This window comes from Ammodytes marinus (genome assembly GCF_949987685.1).
Source record: "Ammodytes marinus genome assembly, chromosome: 23".
Classification (NCBI taxonomy): Eukaryota; Metazoa; Chordata; class Actinopteri; order Uranoscopiformes; family Ammodytidae; genus Ammodytes; species Ammodytes marinus.
The window spans coordinates 12735076-12755025 of NC_137227.1; the positions used below are offsets into that span (position 1 = coordinate 12735076).

A 19950-nucleotide genomic window follows, 5' to 3' on the forward strand; every position below is an offset into this window, starting at 1 on the left:
ATCCATCTACATATATTAATTTTTGTTTTGGAAAGTTCTTACGATTGCATTCCTTTTAATTCTATACACACAACTTCTATTTACTGTCTGTCCGGAGAAAGGAATGCTTCCTCTGTTGCTATTCCTAATGTTTCTTCAATTTTTTCCCCCTTTCAAAGTTTTTCTTTAGGAGTTGTTCCTTGTCCATATTGAGGGTCTAAGGTCAGATGGTGTCATATGCTTTGCAGGTTGTGAAGCAAATGAGGCAAATATTTCAAAAATAACTATATTTGGTTATAAAAATAAAACTGTCTTTGCATACACATATAAACTTCGTCTGAAGCCTGTCTTTGGAACTTCATTAGCTATCTGATTTTCACAAAAACTTTGTTTGATAGAGGACATGACAAAAACATGTAACTTGTTCCCTTTTAATATAATAAATGCAGTACAACTCACCACCAAACTAAAGTCTGTAAATAAATCAACAAATCTTTAGGAATTATGGAAAGGAGTTAACATTTTGCCTCCAACCAATAGTCACAAGCGAAAATGACTGATAACCTGTCCTCAGTATCTTATGGGCTCGCTTTGACACAATAATACACCTTTATTAGTCTTGTTACACAGAAAAATGAGTAAACATGTACATCGCTACTGGTTTACACGCGAGTAAACAACTTCAGCTTCTGTGTTGTTCCTTTGTCTTCGAGATCTGTTGACCTTGTGTTCCGTTAAAGCTGCATAATGGATATTTTCCACAGCTTGGTCACTCTGATAACAAAACATAAAACACAAAATCACGACAAAATACTTGAAATAAATGAAAAAACAATGTCCCAAAATGATTGGACTATCAACACCTTTTGATGTTATCACAAGAGTTACACTGAAAGAAAAATACCTCTGCATTTGTTGTGGAGGGAACCGGAAATCTTGCATGAGATTCTGAAAAAGAATGAAAAGTGCCCTGATTATATTACCATATTAAGTGAGTGTGAACAGTCAACTACAAAGAATAGCATTAACAGTACCTGGACATGTGCAGTTTTTCCTGTGGATCACACACGTTAAGAAAGCCAGTACAACACTGAGGATGGTGGTGAATGTCAAAGCTCCAGTCAAGAAATACACCAAGACAAGAGAGTCGTCATCGTCTGGAGAAAGTCAGACATCAGAAATAGGTTTTAACCTTGAGTCATGTGTTCATACAAAGTTTGATTGAAAGGTAACCCATCAATTTCAAATGAGAAAATATCTGATAGAAAATAACGTACCTTTAAAGTCCAGCTTGGTCCCGTTTCCAAACAGTATGTGTCCACATGAGGCGACAGCACAGTAGTAGGTCCCAGCATGAGAAAGAGTCAGGCTCTTCATTGGTAAGTTGTAGACACAGGTGTGTGTTTGTGTGTTGGGTTTCCTCTCACACTGATCATTCCTGCCTCCATGGGTGTAGATGAGTCCTGGATGAGATTCTTCAGAGTCTTTGAACCAGTAAACACTTTGTTCTCCATCACAGGTCCCAGTGTGTACTGTACAGTTCAGAGTCACAGAGCCTCCTGGCTGGATGCTCTCAGAGGCTGACTGATGGACCAAAGCTGCGATGTTCAGGCTTGAACCCTGCACACTCACAGTAGTTCCCTCTGAAAATTCAATTGTTAATAAAATCCTTCTTGCACAGTAGTAAGTCGCTGAGTCTGAAGTGCGCAGATCTGTTATCTTCAATTGATTTTGACTATTTTCAGTATCCAGCGTGAAGCGTGGATTGTTGTTGAATTCATCGTGAAAAGTTCCATTTTTATTAAACACATATAGGGTGGAGATGAGTCTCGGTTTCTGTCCCAGAGTTTGTTTGTACCAGTAAATCCTTGTTGAATCATCATGTTCGTAGAAACACTGTAAAGTCAAGCTTCCACCAACATTAGCCGATCGAAAACTGTTCTCTCGATGAGACGATGAGGACAGCTTCTGATTAGTTGCCTGAGCTGATGAAATGTGACACAAAACAAATGCACAGTTAACTTCATGTGACAGAGCTCCGCATAATCAGTATATTAAAAAAACATCAGGAACGTTTGTACGAGCACTGATCATGCAAGTTTGAATCCCAAAAAACTCGACTCACCTATTTTCCCCAGGAACACACACATCAGATACAAAACAAAGTTTGCAGATGACATCGTGTTCAAACTGCCGTGTTGAGTGAATGGAATCTGGACCTTTTCTGCACTCTAAAGAGACAAGCCTTTGTGTGATTGGCCAATCAGAAGTATGTCTCATATAGGAAACATGATCACATGATCACTGCCACCTACGTTGCAGTTTGGTGCATATAAATAGAATAGAATCACATGGTGAAATGTATATGGAGAACAAAATGGTTATTTCTGTTGAGATTAGATTTTTAATCACTAAATAAAATAAACAATCTGTATATACATCATAAACACCAGTAACAAGATACACGTTAAAGGACTGATCTTGTTGAGTAGAGCAACATGCGGCCATGATACTTTGCTTACTACAATACAGGGCCTGTTGAGTACAGAGCATGGCAAAGAGTATTATTATCTAATAATTATTTATCCAAAGATGCCAAGAAAAAATATGCTCAACTTGAAAGACATATCATTTCTCTAGATGGTCGACAAATGAACACATTTTTCTTGGTCAGAAACCAATGACAGGCTACTGGTGGAGGTCATTGTGTAGGCCCTAGGGAGTGCCCTTCCTGTTCCTCCTCAGACAAAGGAGCAGATACCGGTCTTGCTGCTGAGTGGTTGGCCTTCTATGGCCTGGTTCAGCTCTCCTTGTGTAACCAACAGTCCCCTGGTGTCTCCTCCATGCTCTCCAGACTGTGCTAGGAGACAAAGCAAACCTTTTTGCAACAGCACACATGGATGTGCCATCCTGGAGGAGCTGGACTACCTGTTTAACCTGAATGGGCTGCAGATACCAGTGTTGTGCCTGAACGCGTTCAATGAACGATCGTTCATATTGGGGGCAAACGTGAACTGAACATATGTATTTCTGCCTGATGAACGTTATTGCGAACGCGTTTATGCACGGCGCTCTTACAGTCGTTCAATCGTTCATAAAAATCGTTCCATAGAAAACCCCGCTAAAAGACAGCGTAAACAGGCGGAAAAACACCCAATCTGGCAACACCTGCCACCACAGCGTCGCACCGCCGCTGCGTCATCAAAATGCGAAACACCGCGGCAAAAACCAAAAACAAATTAATGCAGCAGTTATCGCATTAACGGCGTACAGTAGAGGCTCCATGGTCTCCATCTCCCAGCCGCAGCTGGACAACCTGATTATGCAGTATACGTCGGAGATCTGCAGCCTTTGAGAACTTAAGACTGAACTCTCCGAGGTACTATTTTAAGTTGTAATTTGTTTGTAGAACCTGCCTGGTATATTTTTCCAGTATTGCTATCTTTGAATGAAATTTCATGTGAATTGTTTCCAGGTTTGGAAAATTATAGAAATGGAAAAACATTTGCACCTTAACTGTTTTTGATTGAATAATTCCTCATTAAAAAGATCATTCAAACAGCAACTTTTTCCTCATGTTTTTGAGAATATACTGTAGGGGTAAAAGCTGCAGCTGGCTTCTAGTGTGGACTGAATGTTATTGAAATAATTGCTGTTCTATGGTATGTGGCAATTATTTAGAAAAATAATAGCCTGCAGCAACATATTGAAAAAAAAGAACTATTAACTAGTTCATTTTTGAACTGTGAACTTAGTTCAGAATTTTGAATTATGAACTATGAACTGAACTAGTTCATTTTAAAGTGTGTGAACTGAACTTTGAACTAGTTCACGTAGAAAAATAACTTTCCCAACACTGGCAGATATGCTACCAGTAATGACAAGGACACTAGCAGAGCATGAAACTAGACAAGAATCAGTCAGGAAGGAGAGCAATTGAATTGTCTAGCTATTGCCTCTCCATTGCACCTGTTGTCACTTTCATTTGCACCAAAGTAAGTGAAATTGATTCACAATCCCTTGTGCTTCCGAAATGGACAGATTGAAATCCCTGAAATTTAACTGACTTGGTGTTATACTGTGATGATCAAGTGATACCCTAATTATTTTGAGCAGTGTAGTTACTGGTTTAATTCCATCACACAACATCTAACATCTGGCATTTTAAATACACTGGGTTGATTTTTTTTTAAAGATTATTATTATTAATAATAATAATAATAATAATAATAATAATAATAATAATAATAATAATAATAATAATAATAATAATAATAATAACAATAATAATAATAAAAAAAATAACATATCCATGAAAATAATAAAAGGATCAATATATAAAAATGTGTTTTTGGTAGAAAACAGTTACATTGTGAAGATATCTTGTGAAGAAAAAAAAAGGAAAAAATATTAAGATCAGCGGTGTGCATGTCCACCGCAAGCACACAAAGGTTTCATCGTCTGACTGCAGACCACAAGATAAGCTCTAAAAATATTCTAACATCACTGGGTGTTGTAGCAACCTGAACAAAAACATGTAAAGAAAAGTCATACACTATCTCTCAGAGCAGGAGTGGAAGTTTTATTCTTTACCTGAGAAGGTACATGGATGGTAAAAATACTGAACATTAACAACACATCAGACAGCTGTACTGTCACTGCAAGTTTGTTCAAGTAGTTAACTGCAGCCTGAGGCTTTTCATCCATCATACCTTGTAAGAAAGTATGTTGATAGAACTGTTTTAAGAAAATCTACAGGTTTTGAACCAATACAATTGAAAGAAACAAAATAAACATGTTCAGTTCTACTGCCTCACATTGGAGTACACACATTCACTACTGGTGTCGTTTCTCGGTCTTCTTGATCCGTTGACCGTGTGATCCCTTAAAGCAGCATAATGGAGGCTGTCTGCATCTTGGTAACCCTGGTGACATACGTATATCAATATATCAGAGCATAGTACTTGAAAGAAAGTCCATAAAACAACTCATTGTTAGATGTGTCTCAATGGTAATCTAACAGTTATTTTAAAATGGTTAATATTCACCTCTGCATTTGTTGTGGTAGAAGCCGAAATTCTTTTTGACTCTATTTTAACAAAGAAACTTGTCTCATTAATTTGAAAGCCATTTACAGTGGATACAAGGTGTAAGATAAAATCAGATGCAGTTACCTGAACAGCAGCTTCTCTTGTTCATCTTGTACACTGAGGTAACCAAGAAAACAACAAGAACAGTGGTGAACGCCAAAGCTCCACTCAAGATATACACAAGAGAGTCAGGAGAGTTCACCTTATCTGCAGATAGACAGACACCAAGAGACATTGCAAACCTGTTAGTAGAGCAAAACCAATCAACAGACTCGGCTGACATAAGCTTTTTATATTGTTATTGGTAAACGTATATGCTGCTGATGAATAACAAGAAATTCAGAGAACACTGACAAGTTGATGATTACATTGTGAAATGTTCTGCTCAGTATGTTAATAGTCACAGTTTAAAACTAAGGTGTTATTGAGTGGATACATATTTAGAATGTGTATGTGTTTATGTGTCATACAAATTACTATCAGCCAATATACCATTATTAGGTTCACAAATATCTATATCAGTATCCAATATTAGATTTTTTCTACATCAAACATCCAATATTGGTCCGACTAGCTGTTAACTCTAGGTTAATGTAAAGTTTGATGGAGAAGTCAAAATACTTCTTTGCTAGAATTTGATTGCACTTACATTCAAAGTCCAACTTGGTGCCGTCTCCAAACAGTATGTGTCCACATGAGGCGACAGCACAGTAGTAGGTCCCAGCATGTGAAAGATTCAGGCTCTTCATTGGTAAGTTGTAGACACAGGTGTGTCTTTGTGTGTTGGGTTTCCTCTCACACTGATCATTCCTGCCTCCATGGGTGTAGATGAGTCCTGGATGAGATTCTTCAGAGTCTTTGAACCAGTAAACACTGTGTTCTCCATCACAGGTCCCAGTGTGTACTGTACAGTTCAGAGTCACAGAGCCTCCTGGCTGGATGCTCTCAGATGCTGACTGATGGACCAAAGCTGGGATGTTCAAACCTGAACCCTGAACACTCACAGTGGTGCCATTGCAAAATTCAAAGACCAATAAATTGCTCCCTACGCAGTAATAAGTAGCGGAGTCAGAAATGTGCAAATCTGAAATCTTCAGTTTCGTTTGATTTTTAGTATCCAGTAAGAAACGTGTATTGTTGTTAAATTCATCATGGAAATTCCCCTTATTGTTATGTTTATAGAATGTAGATACCAGCTTTGGTGCATGTCCCACAGTTTGCTTGTACCAGTAAGACATCACTGGATAATCGTTTTGACAGAAGCATGGCAAAGTCACACTTTCCCCAACATGAACTGATTCAAAATATAATGATTCTTGTAAAGTTGTTATATGAGCTGAGGGAAAATGGAGAGAAAAAAAGCAAATACACTAGTAAATAAATACTTCTGTTGCAGCGATCTTTATAACAGATTGCATGAAAACATGCTACAAGCAAACATATGGTTATAGTATATTTTAGTAATATATTATAGTAAATAACTCACCCACATTGACCATGAACAGACATGTGGAATACCAAGCAAAGTTTGGTGTCATCATGCATCAAATGCTGTGATGAATGAGCTGAATGTCTTTGCGTTCTCCACTCTTCACAGTGAAGACTGTGTTTGATTGGCTAGCGAGAGGTACCAGGAGATCTCCTGACTGGCAAGCAATGAACACATGTTCGCATTAAGAGAGATATGAGCTCAGACAGGTGTTTTGAGAGACGTTCCACTCAAATGATTTTACTCTTTCAATGAATTCAGTCGTGCATGCTCTACAGTATAATGATCATTGGCCATGAATGTGGGCAACTGTACATATTTTACTATGATACTCATTAATGTTGCTTAAATAATCACTGGGGTTATTTCAGGTTATGCCTCTAACATTTAAAATATTTAGCTTTATGATGATTCCATTCTCTTTTGTGTGTTTAAAAGCACTCCACCCCCCCTCCCCCCCCCCCCCCCCCCCACACACACACAGTGTTAATGCTTCCATCTATTAGTAATAATGTGGTAATGGTCTAAAATATTCATAGATCCAACCAATGCCTATAGAAAGTATGTGCTTGTATGTTGCTGCAAATTAATAAGATGAAAAATAAATAGTTGTGGTTATTGTTGGTACATGTGACCAATGTACCTGTTCCTTCCCAAACACACACGCCCTTATAATGGCCAATGTTTGGTCAATGTATCAGTTAATGGAACTCCTCTGTGTTAACACAACTGTCTGTCGTGCTGAAATACCAGGTTTCTGTGGGAGGATGATAATTCCTTGATGCTAACACCAACGTGAGCACATCACTACCCAAGCACGACTGATCCTGAGGGCGTTGGGCCATTTTGATATGTATTTCACTGACTTACAACCACCTCAGGATAATTCAACTTAATAGTTTAGATTTCATGAATTTGACTGATCATATTGGGAAATTTGTAAATGTGGATCATTGCATGTTTTGCAAATCATCATCATTAATTTTGTTTGCTAAATAATTTCTTCTGATCTCCTTAAAACAGTCTGTTCAACCGTAAGAGTTATACTGTGTGGTGGCTGTGAATGGAAACACTGCAGAGACTTCCTGTCTGAAACCACACAGACAAAGAAAGTAGAGGGTCCTAGAAAAGCACGACAAAAGTAATGTATATTGAGAGCTAATCTTTGACTAACGACCACACAGAGGCTAAAAAACAAATCCTTACACCTCTGAGGTTGTGCTGTATGATCAGAACATTTACAGTAAACAGCCTGTGAAGAACGACAGGCATTATCAATACACTAAGCGTGGGCATTCACTGTCTGGTGATTTGTTTGTGCTAAAAGCAACGTGTGTTTGATAAACAGCTTTGGTGAGTCTTGTTGTCTATGGAGGACCAAATGGGACATGGTAATTGTAATAAAGCATTTCTTTATTTAATAACTCATTTTAGTTCTCACCCTGCTGATGTTTGCGAGCACGCAGACTTCATGTCTGTATCAAACATACTTGATGTTTGCAATGTCTTACCTATTGTGTCCCAATGACTCTGAGGTACGGTTGCTGAGAGTGTCTTGGTTCTCTAAGTAACAAAAATAACGTGTTTCATATGAGCGGGGAAACACGACGCATGTGCACACTCTCAATTATGAAGGTTTTTCCTTTGTAATATTAAAAAGACATTGAGCCTTTAGCAGCAGGTATCAACTTAGTTTTTATAGTTGTTTTCCTCTGTAGAATATGAGCCCACAATCCCCACAGGCATCTGCTCTGTGCTGTGTGTTAGTACATTGTTGACTACAATTATAGTGAGAGTGGAAATATGACTAGATCACAGCACAGAAAGTCTTAACAGTAGCTGAAGGAACATGCTTTATTGGAGCTTTGCATGGTAAATCTTTACATACATGATATGGAGGTGACTTCTAGTGTCACAAACAGAAATTGTAAATTAAACATTTTCAGTTCTACTGCTTTACACTGGAGTACACACATTCACTCCAGGTGTCGTCTCTCTGTCTATTTGAGCTGTTGGCCCTGTTATTCATTAAAGCAGCGTAATGGAGGTTGTCTGCATCTTGGTAAACCTGGGAATCAAATAGAAAAGAGTTAATGGCCATATTAGTGTATGTCTCATGACTGAACTAGAAAAACATTAATATTTGTACTGTCTAATGCAAATAACTATTAAAAGCCCTGCTAAAGTAAATTCCTTTGTGATGCAAAAAGGTGATGTTGCTGAAGTGGTTTTGTCTTTTAAACCGTGGACAAACTAACAAAAACACCCCCCAACATAATGAAACCTAAAACAACAGTATCAACTTACCACAGTGACCATCAGCCACCACTTCACTATCTACAGTCAGTCCTAACAATTGTTTGTAGTAGCTTGTTGCCCTTTGTTTCATCTTCAAACTCTTTGTTCCTGCTCTTAAACATGTGACAATTATAGTTGCTACACTGAAAATACTCACCTCTGCACTGGGAGCCGATGCAGCTGAGGATCCTCCTCGAGAATCTGGTTGTAGGGAAAAACAACAAAATCCTTTTTTATAAGTTCACTGTGCTTTTGGACTCAATGTAATGAAACAGTTCTTCTGATTTTGGGATTGATCTTCTATTCAGACACACAAGGAACCACAGGACAAGTCAGCATTTTCTTATAAATCAATCAATGAAGACCAGCACTGAAACTGCTTTCGAACACCAGCAAGTCAAACACCAGTTCAAATATGAGCACTCCAACAGTTAACAGAACACACTATTTCCATTTTTTAACTGACATGTGAGGAATAATATACTGTACGTAATGTATTCAAATGAATGTCAATATACAGCTATAATGGTGGAACAGGCTGATTATCCGATAGTTAATCTTGTCTTCATTTGATTGTCTTTTGGAATCATATCAGCTAATTGAGTTATTTTCAGCTCTTCATTATCACGTGCATTTAAGATGCTATCAGATTTAAAGAATGACAGTTAAGCCTACCTGTGCATTGGCAGCTGTTTTTCTTGTACATTGTATTTGCTGTGTAAGCCAGAAAAACAACCAGGATGATGGTGAATGCCAAAGCTCCACTCAAGATATACACTGAGACAAAATAATGCCCATCATCTGCAGGTAAACATAAGGAGATCATATAGAGCTTTCAGATTTTTTCATCATCAGTCATTGCTAGAAGGTAACTTACCTTCAAAGTCCAACTTGGTGCCGTCTCCAAACAGTATGTGTCCACATGAGGCGACAGCACAGTAGTAGGTCCCAGCATGTGAAAGATTCAGGCTCTTCATTGGTAGGTTATAGACACAGTTTTGTGTTTGTGTGTTGGGTTTCCTCTCACACTGATCATTCCTGCCTCCATCGGTGTAGATGAGTCCTGGATGAGATTCTTCAGAGTCTTTGAACCAGTAAACACTGTGTTCTCCATCACAGGTCCCAGTGTGTACTGTACAGTTCAGAGTCACAGAGCCTCCTGGCTGGATGCTCTCAGATGCTGAATGATGGACCAACACTGGGATGTTCAAACCCGAACCCTTGACGTGGATAATGGCACCCTCCAGAAATTCAAACTCGTATGCATAGGAGCTTGCACAATAATAAGTAGCTGAGTCTGAAATCTGCACGTATGAGATCTTTAGGTGATTCTTACCAGTGGCAGCTTCCAGTTCAAAGCGTGGGTTGTTCTTAAATTCACCATTCAAAGAGCCACGTTTGTCATGCTTAAAGAATGTAGACACCAGCTGTGGTTTCTGTCCCACAGTTTGTTTGTACCAGGAAAACATCACTGCGAGACTATCTTCTTCATAGAAACATTCCAAAGTCATGTTCTCACCAACACTAACTGACACTAAATGCAATGATGATGATATTTGAAGAGCTGTCGTATCAGCTGGGGAGGAAGTGGACACCAGTTAACTTTAAACTATGAGCAGATGTATTGCAGAACATATCAAAAACATATTAGGTGAGACATAATGCCCAAAATAAACTACTTACCCATTTTCCCCAACAGGAGACATGTTGCACACAAAGCAAACATCAGAGGGTTCATTTTGTTGAAAAAGCAGCAGTAACGCGAGAGGATCTCTGTGCGTTCTCTACTTTTATAGACAAGATCGTGTTTGACTGGCCAATCAGAGATGAATCTGAATGATCACATGGTCAGAGCCCCTTGCCGTGTTGTTGTTGGTCTATGAGAAATAGTTTGCTTGGAGGAATGTTTGTTTCCATGGGCAGGAGACTGGGACTTATTCAGGCAATTCGGGTGTTATATTTAGTCCAGTTTGTTCATGAAAGACCAATGAATTCCATAGTCTGTGTGGAATATTTTACAACATGAAAAAAATACAGAATCTAAGGGGCGCCCTTAGCTCAGTTGGTAGGGCGTCTCCCCCATGGGCCTCGCTCGGCCAGCAGCGGACCCGGGTTTGTTTCCAGCCCGCGGTCGTTCTCTGCATGTCACTCCCCTCAGCCCCATTTCAACTCTGTCTCTACACCACATGTGTCAAACTCAAGGCCCGCGGGCCAGATGTGGCCTGCGACACGTTTTGATCTGGCCCGCGAAGCACCCCCATACCCCCCACCTATAATTTGGCCCCCGAAAATGTTGAAGCGAAAACTAGCCATTGTACGCAGTTTATATACTTACTTAGATATGTTCTTTTTATTTTTCGATTAAAAAGAAGGTATGTCAGTCTGGCCCTTAGTGTGATTATCATATCGTAGAGTGGCCCTTTGTGAAAATTAGTTTGACACCCCTGCTCTACACAATCAGTAAAGCATAAAAATTACCAAAAAAATACCTTTAAAAAAATAATACAGAATCTTCTTCTGTATAAACAAAGGGGCCTTGTATCCTTTAGCAGTGTTAAATACACAGAATAAGGAGTCTTTAAAATGTATCAGTGTCTCAAGATCACACAACAAAACTGGTAATTGCTGGAATGTGTTGTGAAGAAGTTGGACAATACTCAGACCAAAGAGCACCCTCCTCTTGACCTTGCCCCCATTACTGTTTCGTACACCTGCTCTTTCTTGCTGACTTTAGGAGACACATAGCCTACAGTATAACACATTTTGAGTCACTGGCACCAGGTTAATAAATAAATTCACATCACTGCACACTGTTTTTCATTGACATTTGGTCTTAATGTTCATAATGCTTTTTGTTGTAGAACTTATGCCGTATATATCTGTGAATAGTTATATTATTTGGCGATTATGTACATACCTTAGTTTCTCATATTTACTATAGTGAATGATAATTTGGCCCTTTGGTATTTTTCTTCCAGTGTGTGCAGGTTTCTGTTCTGTTCAATGTCACCTTTATCAACCAGAATAACCTCATATTGGAAACGAGAACATGCTGGTGCGATTCCTAAAAAGCATAGCTAAATTCAAGTTAGGGCTGAGTTTTCAGGAACTGAAATTACGTGATGTAAATTGTCATGGACGACTGAAACAACATGAATGAAAATATATTAAAGCTTCACTCAGGCCAGTCTTGGCATTGTTCACACTATGTTTTCTACTATTAAGACAAGATGTATGTTTGACTTACTTAGTACTGTATAACCGGGGTATTAAGTTAATCGGGACTGTTGCAGTTGTGGGTATATAAAGCTTATTTTACCTCAACTTGATGTATGCTGTGTTGATTCCATCTTAATTTTAATGACAACACACTGATTGGTTTTAGTTTTTATTATCTTGCACACAGCAAATCTTCTAAGTTCTATGTGACCAGGTTTGCTGGGGTGCAAGACGCTGTGGCCTGGAGGCTGCAGGCCATTCTTCCTGTCTTCGAGCTCTGCTAGGACTCGTGTTTCCACCAATGGAAACTTATTCTCTGTATCTCACACCACCTTCACCACAGGACTGAAAGGTAACCGGTGAGAGTCGGCTATAGATTGAAAGGTGCAACCAGTGCTTACGTCTCTGGCTGAAGAAGATATTAATAGATCATGGGGGGTTTTCATGAGGCTGATCTGTCTGTATCTGTATCCAGTATTGAACTGTGTGTATTGACATTTGACTCTAAGAACATATTTCATATTAAATGACAGCAGACGGAATGCACATTACATATCTTATTTTATTTCAACATGATAGTTTGTTATACAGTTATTCATGTGAAGAGTCGTTTTTTTCTGCCAGTGAATGACAGTAAAGACAGATCATTTCTTGAAGCAGTTGAATGTAAAAGTCTTAGTTCACTCTTTTCTCATTACTCTGGAGTATACACAAGCACTCTCCTCTTGGCGATGTTGTTCCCTCGGTCTGCTCATACTCAGAGCAGCATAATGGAGAATGTCTTCATCCTGGCTCTGGTAATGACAAAATAACAAAGATTATGTGAGAAATATAGCAATTGGAAATAAAAATCCGTTACTAACATCATATTTGGTCATTGTAAATTTATCTTCTACCAAATAATTATTTCACCTACCACGGTGTCAGAATCTGCAGAACATGCCGGATGAGAAACCGGTCCTGCAAATCAAAAGACATGAATGATCCAGCCAGGTCGGTAGAAACAAACATTTTATATTTTTCTTCTGAAGTCTTACCTCTGCAGACAGGGCATGACTGTTTTTTCAACGTGTACAAGATGACAGCCAAGATAAGGAGCATGATAATGGAACCTGCTAATGCCACAGTCAGGCAATACACCAGGAAAGAGGGGTCTTTTGTAGAACCTCCGATCATGCAGTAAAGAGAAAAAATCACACAAGTATTAAGATGTATAGACATACGATACATCTTGTTAAGTTTTTTAAACTTGTTCGTACTTGAAATAAACTATCATGCGCAATATCAACTCTTGTCACCCACCTACAATCTCCACTCTGCTCCCATTTCCAAACACGATCTCCCCACAGGAGGCCAGAGCGCAATAGTACATCCCTGCATCAGAGGAGCTCACAGACTTTAATGCGAGTGTCAAAGTGCAGTTTTTCATGTGAGACCCTGAATCTTTCATACACTGCCCCGCACCGCGATACATGAGTGCTGGCTGAGACGCACCATGTCTGAACCAATAGAGGCTCTGCTCCCCGGCACACGGTTCAGCGTATGCTGCACAGTTCAAATTCACAGAGTCTCCCAGCTGATATGGCTCCATCACTGGCTGCTGGACAACAGCATGGATGTTGGACGCTGATGTATTGACATGAAGGAAAACTCCTTTTTCAAACTCCAAAGCGTTGAATTCTAAAATCCCACAGTAATATGTTGCTGAATCCGACAGGCGAAGGTCTGTGATCACGAGATGGTTGATGGCTTCTTGGGCTTGAGCTAAGACTCGAAACCTTTCTTTGTATGCGGGGTAGATAGAGGCTTCAGTGTTGTGCTCCATACGAGTTGATATGATGAGAGGTTTGCCTCCCAAGCTTTGCTGGTACCAAGAAAGGAAAGTTACCGCATCATCTTGATAAAAACATCGCAAAGTCACATTCTGGCCGACTTTAGCTGTTATGACTCCACTGTCCTGAGTTATACCAGAGGCATTGTGAGCAGCTCCCACCTGACCTGCGTAGAAATTATTTAAATCAACATTAAAACCTCATCCCTCTCAATTAAGAGAGAGTGATATTCATGCACATTAAGACTGAAGAGATGTCAAATACTCACAGATTTGACAGAACATAACAAGTAAAAAGTAAAGCGGCATCATCCCTGAAGCTCTGCAGTCTGTATACTGTATGTCGATGATTGCCCCCGACTCTTATAGGAGACAAAGGCTGTCTGTGATTGGCTAAGATGGTTTAGAGACAGACGAGCCATTTGTTCTTTTTCAAATCAAGAGCCTGATCAGGTGACCAAGGTTAAATTTGGTTTGATTTATTTTTGTTGACCTCATTGTTTCTGTACACTGGAGGACAGTGGGTATGACAACATGTTTGTATACCATGAAATGGAAATTCTCTAAAGTCTGTTCCAATAGATGTGTAGAGATTGGTTGTTGATGCACATTGCTGTTTGCATTTAACAAAACTTAGTGCTCAGAGGTGATTTTTATTCTGTTTGTCACCTATAAATGCACTTAAAGGAATATGTATAGGATTACGTGTATCAAAAAGTGTATCCTCAACGATGTGTGTATTTAAAAACGGTTTGAGTGGGAGAGATGCAAACAGAACAACTGTGATTCAACCCATCAATAGATAGGGCAGAAAGCAGACTCTTCTCCATTTTTGTCTAGCAGAGCCAAGCAGAAAAGCAGAAATTACGAGCAGTTGTGCTACTAACTGTACCAAGCGCCAAAAATACAGATCCCACTTTGTATCTGTTTGCTAAAAGAAGTAGAAGATTAATGGTACAGGCCATTAAACGGGAGGATTGGGGTCCCGATGTGTGACTCTAAAGTTAAGTCAGCTGTTAGGATGCGTTGCGTAAAATTACGTAAAAAATTGCGTAAAATTCTTTATTAATCGGAACGATTAATAAAGAATCGGAACGATTAAACTTGATTATACAGCTCTCCCACTCAAAGTGGGGACAGATCAGCTGAGTTACCTTGGGGTATGTTTTACCAGAAATTTTAAAAACCTATATAAATCGAACTTCCTCAAATTATTAGATCAGGCGAAGCAAATATTATCGAAGTGGTCTCCTCTGGCATTCTCTTTCATAGGTAGAATAAATTCAATTAAAATGACATTACTCCCAAAGTTCCTATATCTATTCCAATGTCTCCCCATCTTTCTCCCCAAATCCTTTTTTCAGGCCCTTGACTCTTTAATGATAAATTATATTTGGAATGGTAAACACCCTCGGTTACGGAAAGCTTTTCTTCAAAGACCCAAACAAACAGGTGGAATGGCCCTCCCTAATTTCCAATACTATTACTGGGCTGCTAATATCCGTTCTTTAGTGTATTGGGTGCATTTTCACCTTGACGACTCAGCCCCAGTCTGGGTAACAATGGAGTCCAGCGCTATTAGCCCATTGTCTCTATCTGCCCTCTTAGATAGAGGGCCGCACCTCCACTCACTTCGGCTATTCCCAACAGTAGTCCCGTGATTAAGCACTCCCTTCGAATTTGGACCCAATTTAGGAAGAATTTTGGAATGCAGAATTTTTCACTTTTCAGCCCAATTGCAGCTAATCATTTGTTTACTCCCTCGACAGTGGATGGTGCATTCAAGATCTGGCATAAAAAAGGCTTAAAATGCATTGGTGATTTATTTATTAATGATCTATTTGTTAGTTTTTCTCAATTGACAAAACATTTTGGTATCGAAAAGACTCATTTTTTCCGATTTCTGCAAATCAGGCATTTTACGCAGAAGTTAATTCCCCAATTCCCTCACAAACCGCCAGCCAATCATGTCGATTTGTTTCTTTCGGTAAACCCCACATTAAAAGGCTCAATTTCTGTGTTTTTCAACCTTATTTCGAAGTTGCATAGCCCCTCATTAGCAGCTATAAGAACCCTGTGGGAGCAGGACCTAGGTTCTGCCTTCACAGATCACATGTGGGATTTAGTCCTGGATCGGATACACTCTACCTCCATGTGCGCCCGACATGCTCTTGTGCAATTTAAAGTAGTACATCGTATCCACATGTTTAAAACTAAATTAGCTCGTATGTTCCCCGATGAAGACCCGACCGGTGATAGCTGTAAGAGCGCACCGGCATCACTCTTTCACATGTACTGGTTGTGTCCCACCTTGACTGAGTTCTGGACATCAGTTTTTCAAACAATTTCTGAAGTACTTCAGCATCAAATTGAGCCGAACCCTTACACTGCAATTTTTGGCATTGCTCCAAATCCGGGCTTGCCTAAAGTGAAGTTGGAGGTACTGGCCTTCACCTCATTACTTGCTCGTAGGGCTATCTTACTCAAGTGGAAAGATCCTGCTCCTCCTTCCCACTCACATTGGATTAGAGACATTATGTCATGTATGAATTTAGAGAAAATACGTTATACTAGCCAGGGATCCGAGAATAAATTTGACAGAATTTGGCGCCCCTTCCTAGATTATTTTAAAAAACCAACAACAACAATACAAGAGTAGCTTTTTTTTTTTTTTTTTTTTCATATCGATTGTTTATTTGTTTCTTGTAGCGTGTATTTCGTTTATGTAATTTTTTAACATTGTGTATTGTTTTTTTATTTTATTTTTTTTTTTTGATGCAGGATTGTTTGTGGTTGGGTGGGAGGGTGGGATATGGGCGGGGTGTGTGCGGGGGAAGAAAAAAGGGGAAAAACTAAATCATTGTACTGTATTTGCTTTGCAAATCTTTTGATGAATAAAAAAACCTTTGAAACAGGATGCGTTGCGTAGATCTATATGCACGTTAACCCAGGCATCATATAGTTTACTGTTTAGTGCTTGTTTCTGGCTGGGCAGTATAAGTGTTTTCGAAATGCAAGCCGTGTCACAAAAATTATAATCTTGCACATGACCGCAAAGTAAATTATTATATTCTTGTTTACACAGGGATATACACTCACCGGCCACTTTATTAGGTACACCTGTTCAATGGCTTATAAAAACAAAAAGCTAATCAGCCAATCAAATGGCAGCAATTTAATGCATTTATACATTTGGACGTGGTCAAGACAATGTACTGAAGTCAAACCAAGCATCAGAATGGGGAAGAAAGGGGGTTTAAGTGAATTTTAACATGGCATGGTTGGTGGTACACGGCAGGATGGATCCATACTTTCCTGTTGTTTATGCCAAATTCTGAACCTGCCTTCTGAATGTTGCAACTGAAATCGAGACTCATCAGACCAGGCATGATTTTTCAATCTTCTATGGTCAAATATTGGTGATCCTGTGAGAATTGTAGCCTCATTTTCCTGTTTTTAGCTGACAGGAGTTGCACCCGGTGGGGTCTTATGTTGCTGTAGCCCATCTGCTTCAAGGTTGGTCGTGTTTTGGGTTCAGAGATGGTATTCTGCATACCCTGGTTGTAACGAGTGGTTATTTGAGTTACTGTTGCCTTTCTATCATCTCGAACCAGTATGCCCATCCTTCACTGACCTCTGACTTCAACAAGGCATTTTACGTCCACACAAATGCTGCTCACTGTATATTTTTTCTTTTTCGGACCATTCTCTGTAAAACCTAAAGATGGTTTAGAGTGAAAATCCCAGTAGATCAGCAGTTTCTGAAATACTCATACTAGCCCTTCTGGCACCCTCAACATTGCCATGTTCAAAGTCACTGAAAACCCCTTTCTTCCCCATGCTGTTGTGACATTTACATTACCACATCCGGATGTTGTAGACATCCCCAACAACCAACACCGCTGGGTGAGTTTAGCAAAGTTTCTTTCTGATTTGTGATGCAACAAGAAGTTACAAACAATACGGCATCTACACTGATAATATCAGTTGACTCGGCTACGGAAGCCATCTTTTGCCCCCTGGTTGCGCGCGCACCCAGTGCTGTTTGTACATTTGTTCCAATTATTCTCCTTAATGCAGTGGTTACTTGCTTGATTTATTTTTAAATAGCCTACAGAGACACTTGGAGACACATGTGGACATTTATTTACTGCAAATCGCGGCCTTTCGCGCGGATATGACCATACACAAGCACACATCGCGCTTGGTAGCATTTAAAAAAAAAAAAAAAAAAAGTGCTTCTCAAATGGTGGGGCGCGCCATCACACACACTCATCATCAGCAGTCTTCCTCTTAGAGGAAACCACATATGCACCCTGCCAACATGTTGCACACAGCCTATGGTCTTGTTCTTCTTTTGTGGTTTCTTATTGTGAAGTGTATCTTTTTCAGTGTTGCATTACTGCCCACTTCTCTTCTATTTTTCTTCACTCATTCATAGTGTTATGTTGTACATTAGGGTTAGCCATAAAAGCCAGTGCAGCATCTAAAACGGTCTGCATTTAGGTGAAATGAGGGAACAGTTGGAGAACAAAGAGAAGAAATGGGGGGTAGCATCTCAATCTCACTCTTTGAGATGTACTGGCTTCTTTGTATTGCACTCCGAAAGTGGAAGCTGGTTGGCTAGTTAGTGAAGCTTACTTAAGTTAGCAATGGTTCCAACTAGATGTTAACTTTGATCCATGTTATTTCAAAACGGTCTGGGTTCGTCTTACAATGAGAAAGGAAAGTGCCTAACTTGCATTAGCGTATCTGTTATAATGGGTCTATATTATAGCAACCAGTCTAATCCTGGTGCAGTATTTAAACCATTTTAAATCATCTTTTGGCTACAATAAACAATTATAGCAACAATGAGTTCCTGTTGATAAACTATAACATGAGTGATGAATACATTTTAATTGCTGCTTCTATGTTTCTGGTCATTCAGTTTGAATTAGTGTGGTGCATTCAAGTACAGTAAATCCCCAGCAGTCATAAAGTATACATTATGACTTAAACATGAAAATTTATATATTGTCTTTGAAACAGTAGTTGTCTAGAGATGGCTGAAGAACTGTAGCACATATTTAAAAGATGTCACTTCTCATAAGTCTGTATTTTTGTGTACCTTAAAGGTTAAATAACACTCTGGACTCGTGCAGCAGACCTTTACCAAGCAGACACAGGCTGCTGCTTGTGACTCAAACATGTCTTTTGATGTTTGCGGTTTGTATGTGCATGCTCTGACAAAGGCGCTAAAAGTTATTTGGCAGTTGACTCGGTAGAGATTAAGGGTTACTGACCAACACTCTTCTCACTTGAAACCAGACTACTTCCTGAGTCGTGCAAAGTGACAGTGGAATGGCCTAATCTTCAGTGTCTCTCAAACCAAAGTCAAAGCTAAAATAAAACATTAACCGAACTCTTGTTAATATATGGTTCGACCATGAGGTAAACGATGAAAAGCAGAGCTGTATTTTAAAGCCTTTTCTTAAATATCTCATATATTGAGTATACGCAAACAAGGTTCAACTGCTTCGGTGAGAATATGTGTTCACTGTGGTTTTGTCGGGTTGAGCATATGGCTGCTTGTGAAACTTTTCACACTGCCATGTCTTCAGTGTAAAAAGCTCTCGATCTGTCAATTTCCGTTATACTTGTACATATGGTCATGAAGGCTTGGCAATGAACAAGAGACCTACTATAGATGGGGTGTTACAAGCAGCCGAAATGGGTTTTCTCAACAGGGTAGCTGGTATCTCCTTTAGAGATAAGGTGAGAAGCTCAGTCATTCATGAGATACTATGAGTAGCTACATCGCTCCTTTGTGAAAGAGCCAGTTCAGGTGGTTTTGGGCATCTGGTAAGGGCAAGGTGGAGAGATAATATCTCCACATTGGCCTGAGAACGCATCAGGATCCCCAAGTCAGAGCAGATCAGTGTGACTAGGAAAGGGAAGTTTGGGGTACCCCGCAACCAGACCCTGGCTAAGCAGATGAAGGTGATGATGAGTAATGAATATGTCTCCAGCCTAAGAGTCAGTGGAGCCAGAGAGGGTCCATG

At 39.5% G+C, this 19950-nt stretch overlaps 2 protein-coding genes across 2 annotated transcripts; both read right to left on the reverse strand.

Annotated features, from left to right (window-relative positions):
* Positions 1-633: 633 nt before the first annotated feature.
* On the reverse strand, positions 634-2159 carry LOC307269494 (immunoglobulin kappa light chain-like; the record flags this gene model as incomplete). The annotated part of the gene is made up of 5 exons (XM_080052470.1): positions 634-753; positions 884-927; positions 1014-1136; positions 1257-1964; positions 2105-2159. The coding sequence occupies 5 exons, from the start codon at positions 2157-2159 to the stop codon at positions 634-636; spliced, it is 1050 nt and encodes a 349-aa protein (XP_079908596.1).
* A 561-nt stretch (positions 2160-2720) lies between these two features.
* Positions 2721-6307, reverse strand: LOC307269495 (uncharacterized protein; the record flags this gene model as incomplete). Its single annotated transcript, XM_080052471.1, has 3 exons — positions 2721-2839; positions 5154-5276; positions 5719-6307. The coding sequence occupies 3 exons, from the start codon at positions 6305-6307 to the stop codon at positions 2721-2723; spliced, it is 831 nt and encodes a 276-aa protein (XP_079908597.1).
* Positions 6308-19950: the final 13643 nt, after the last annotated feature.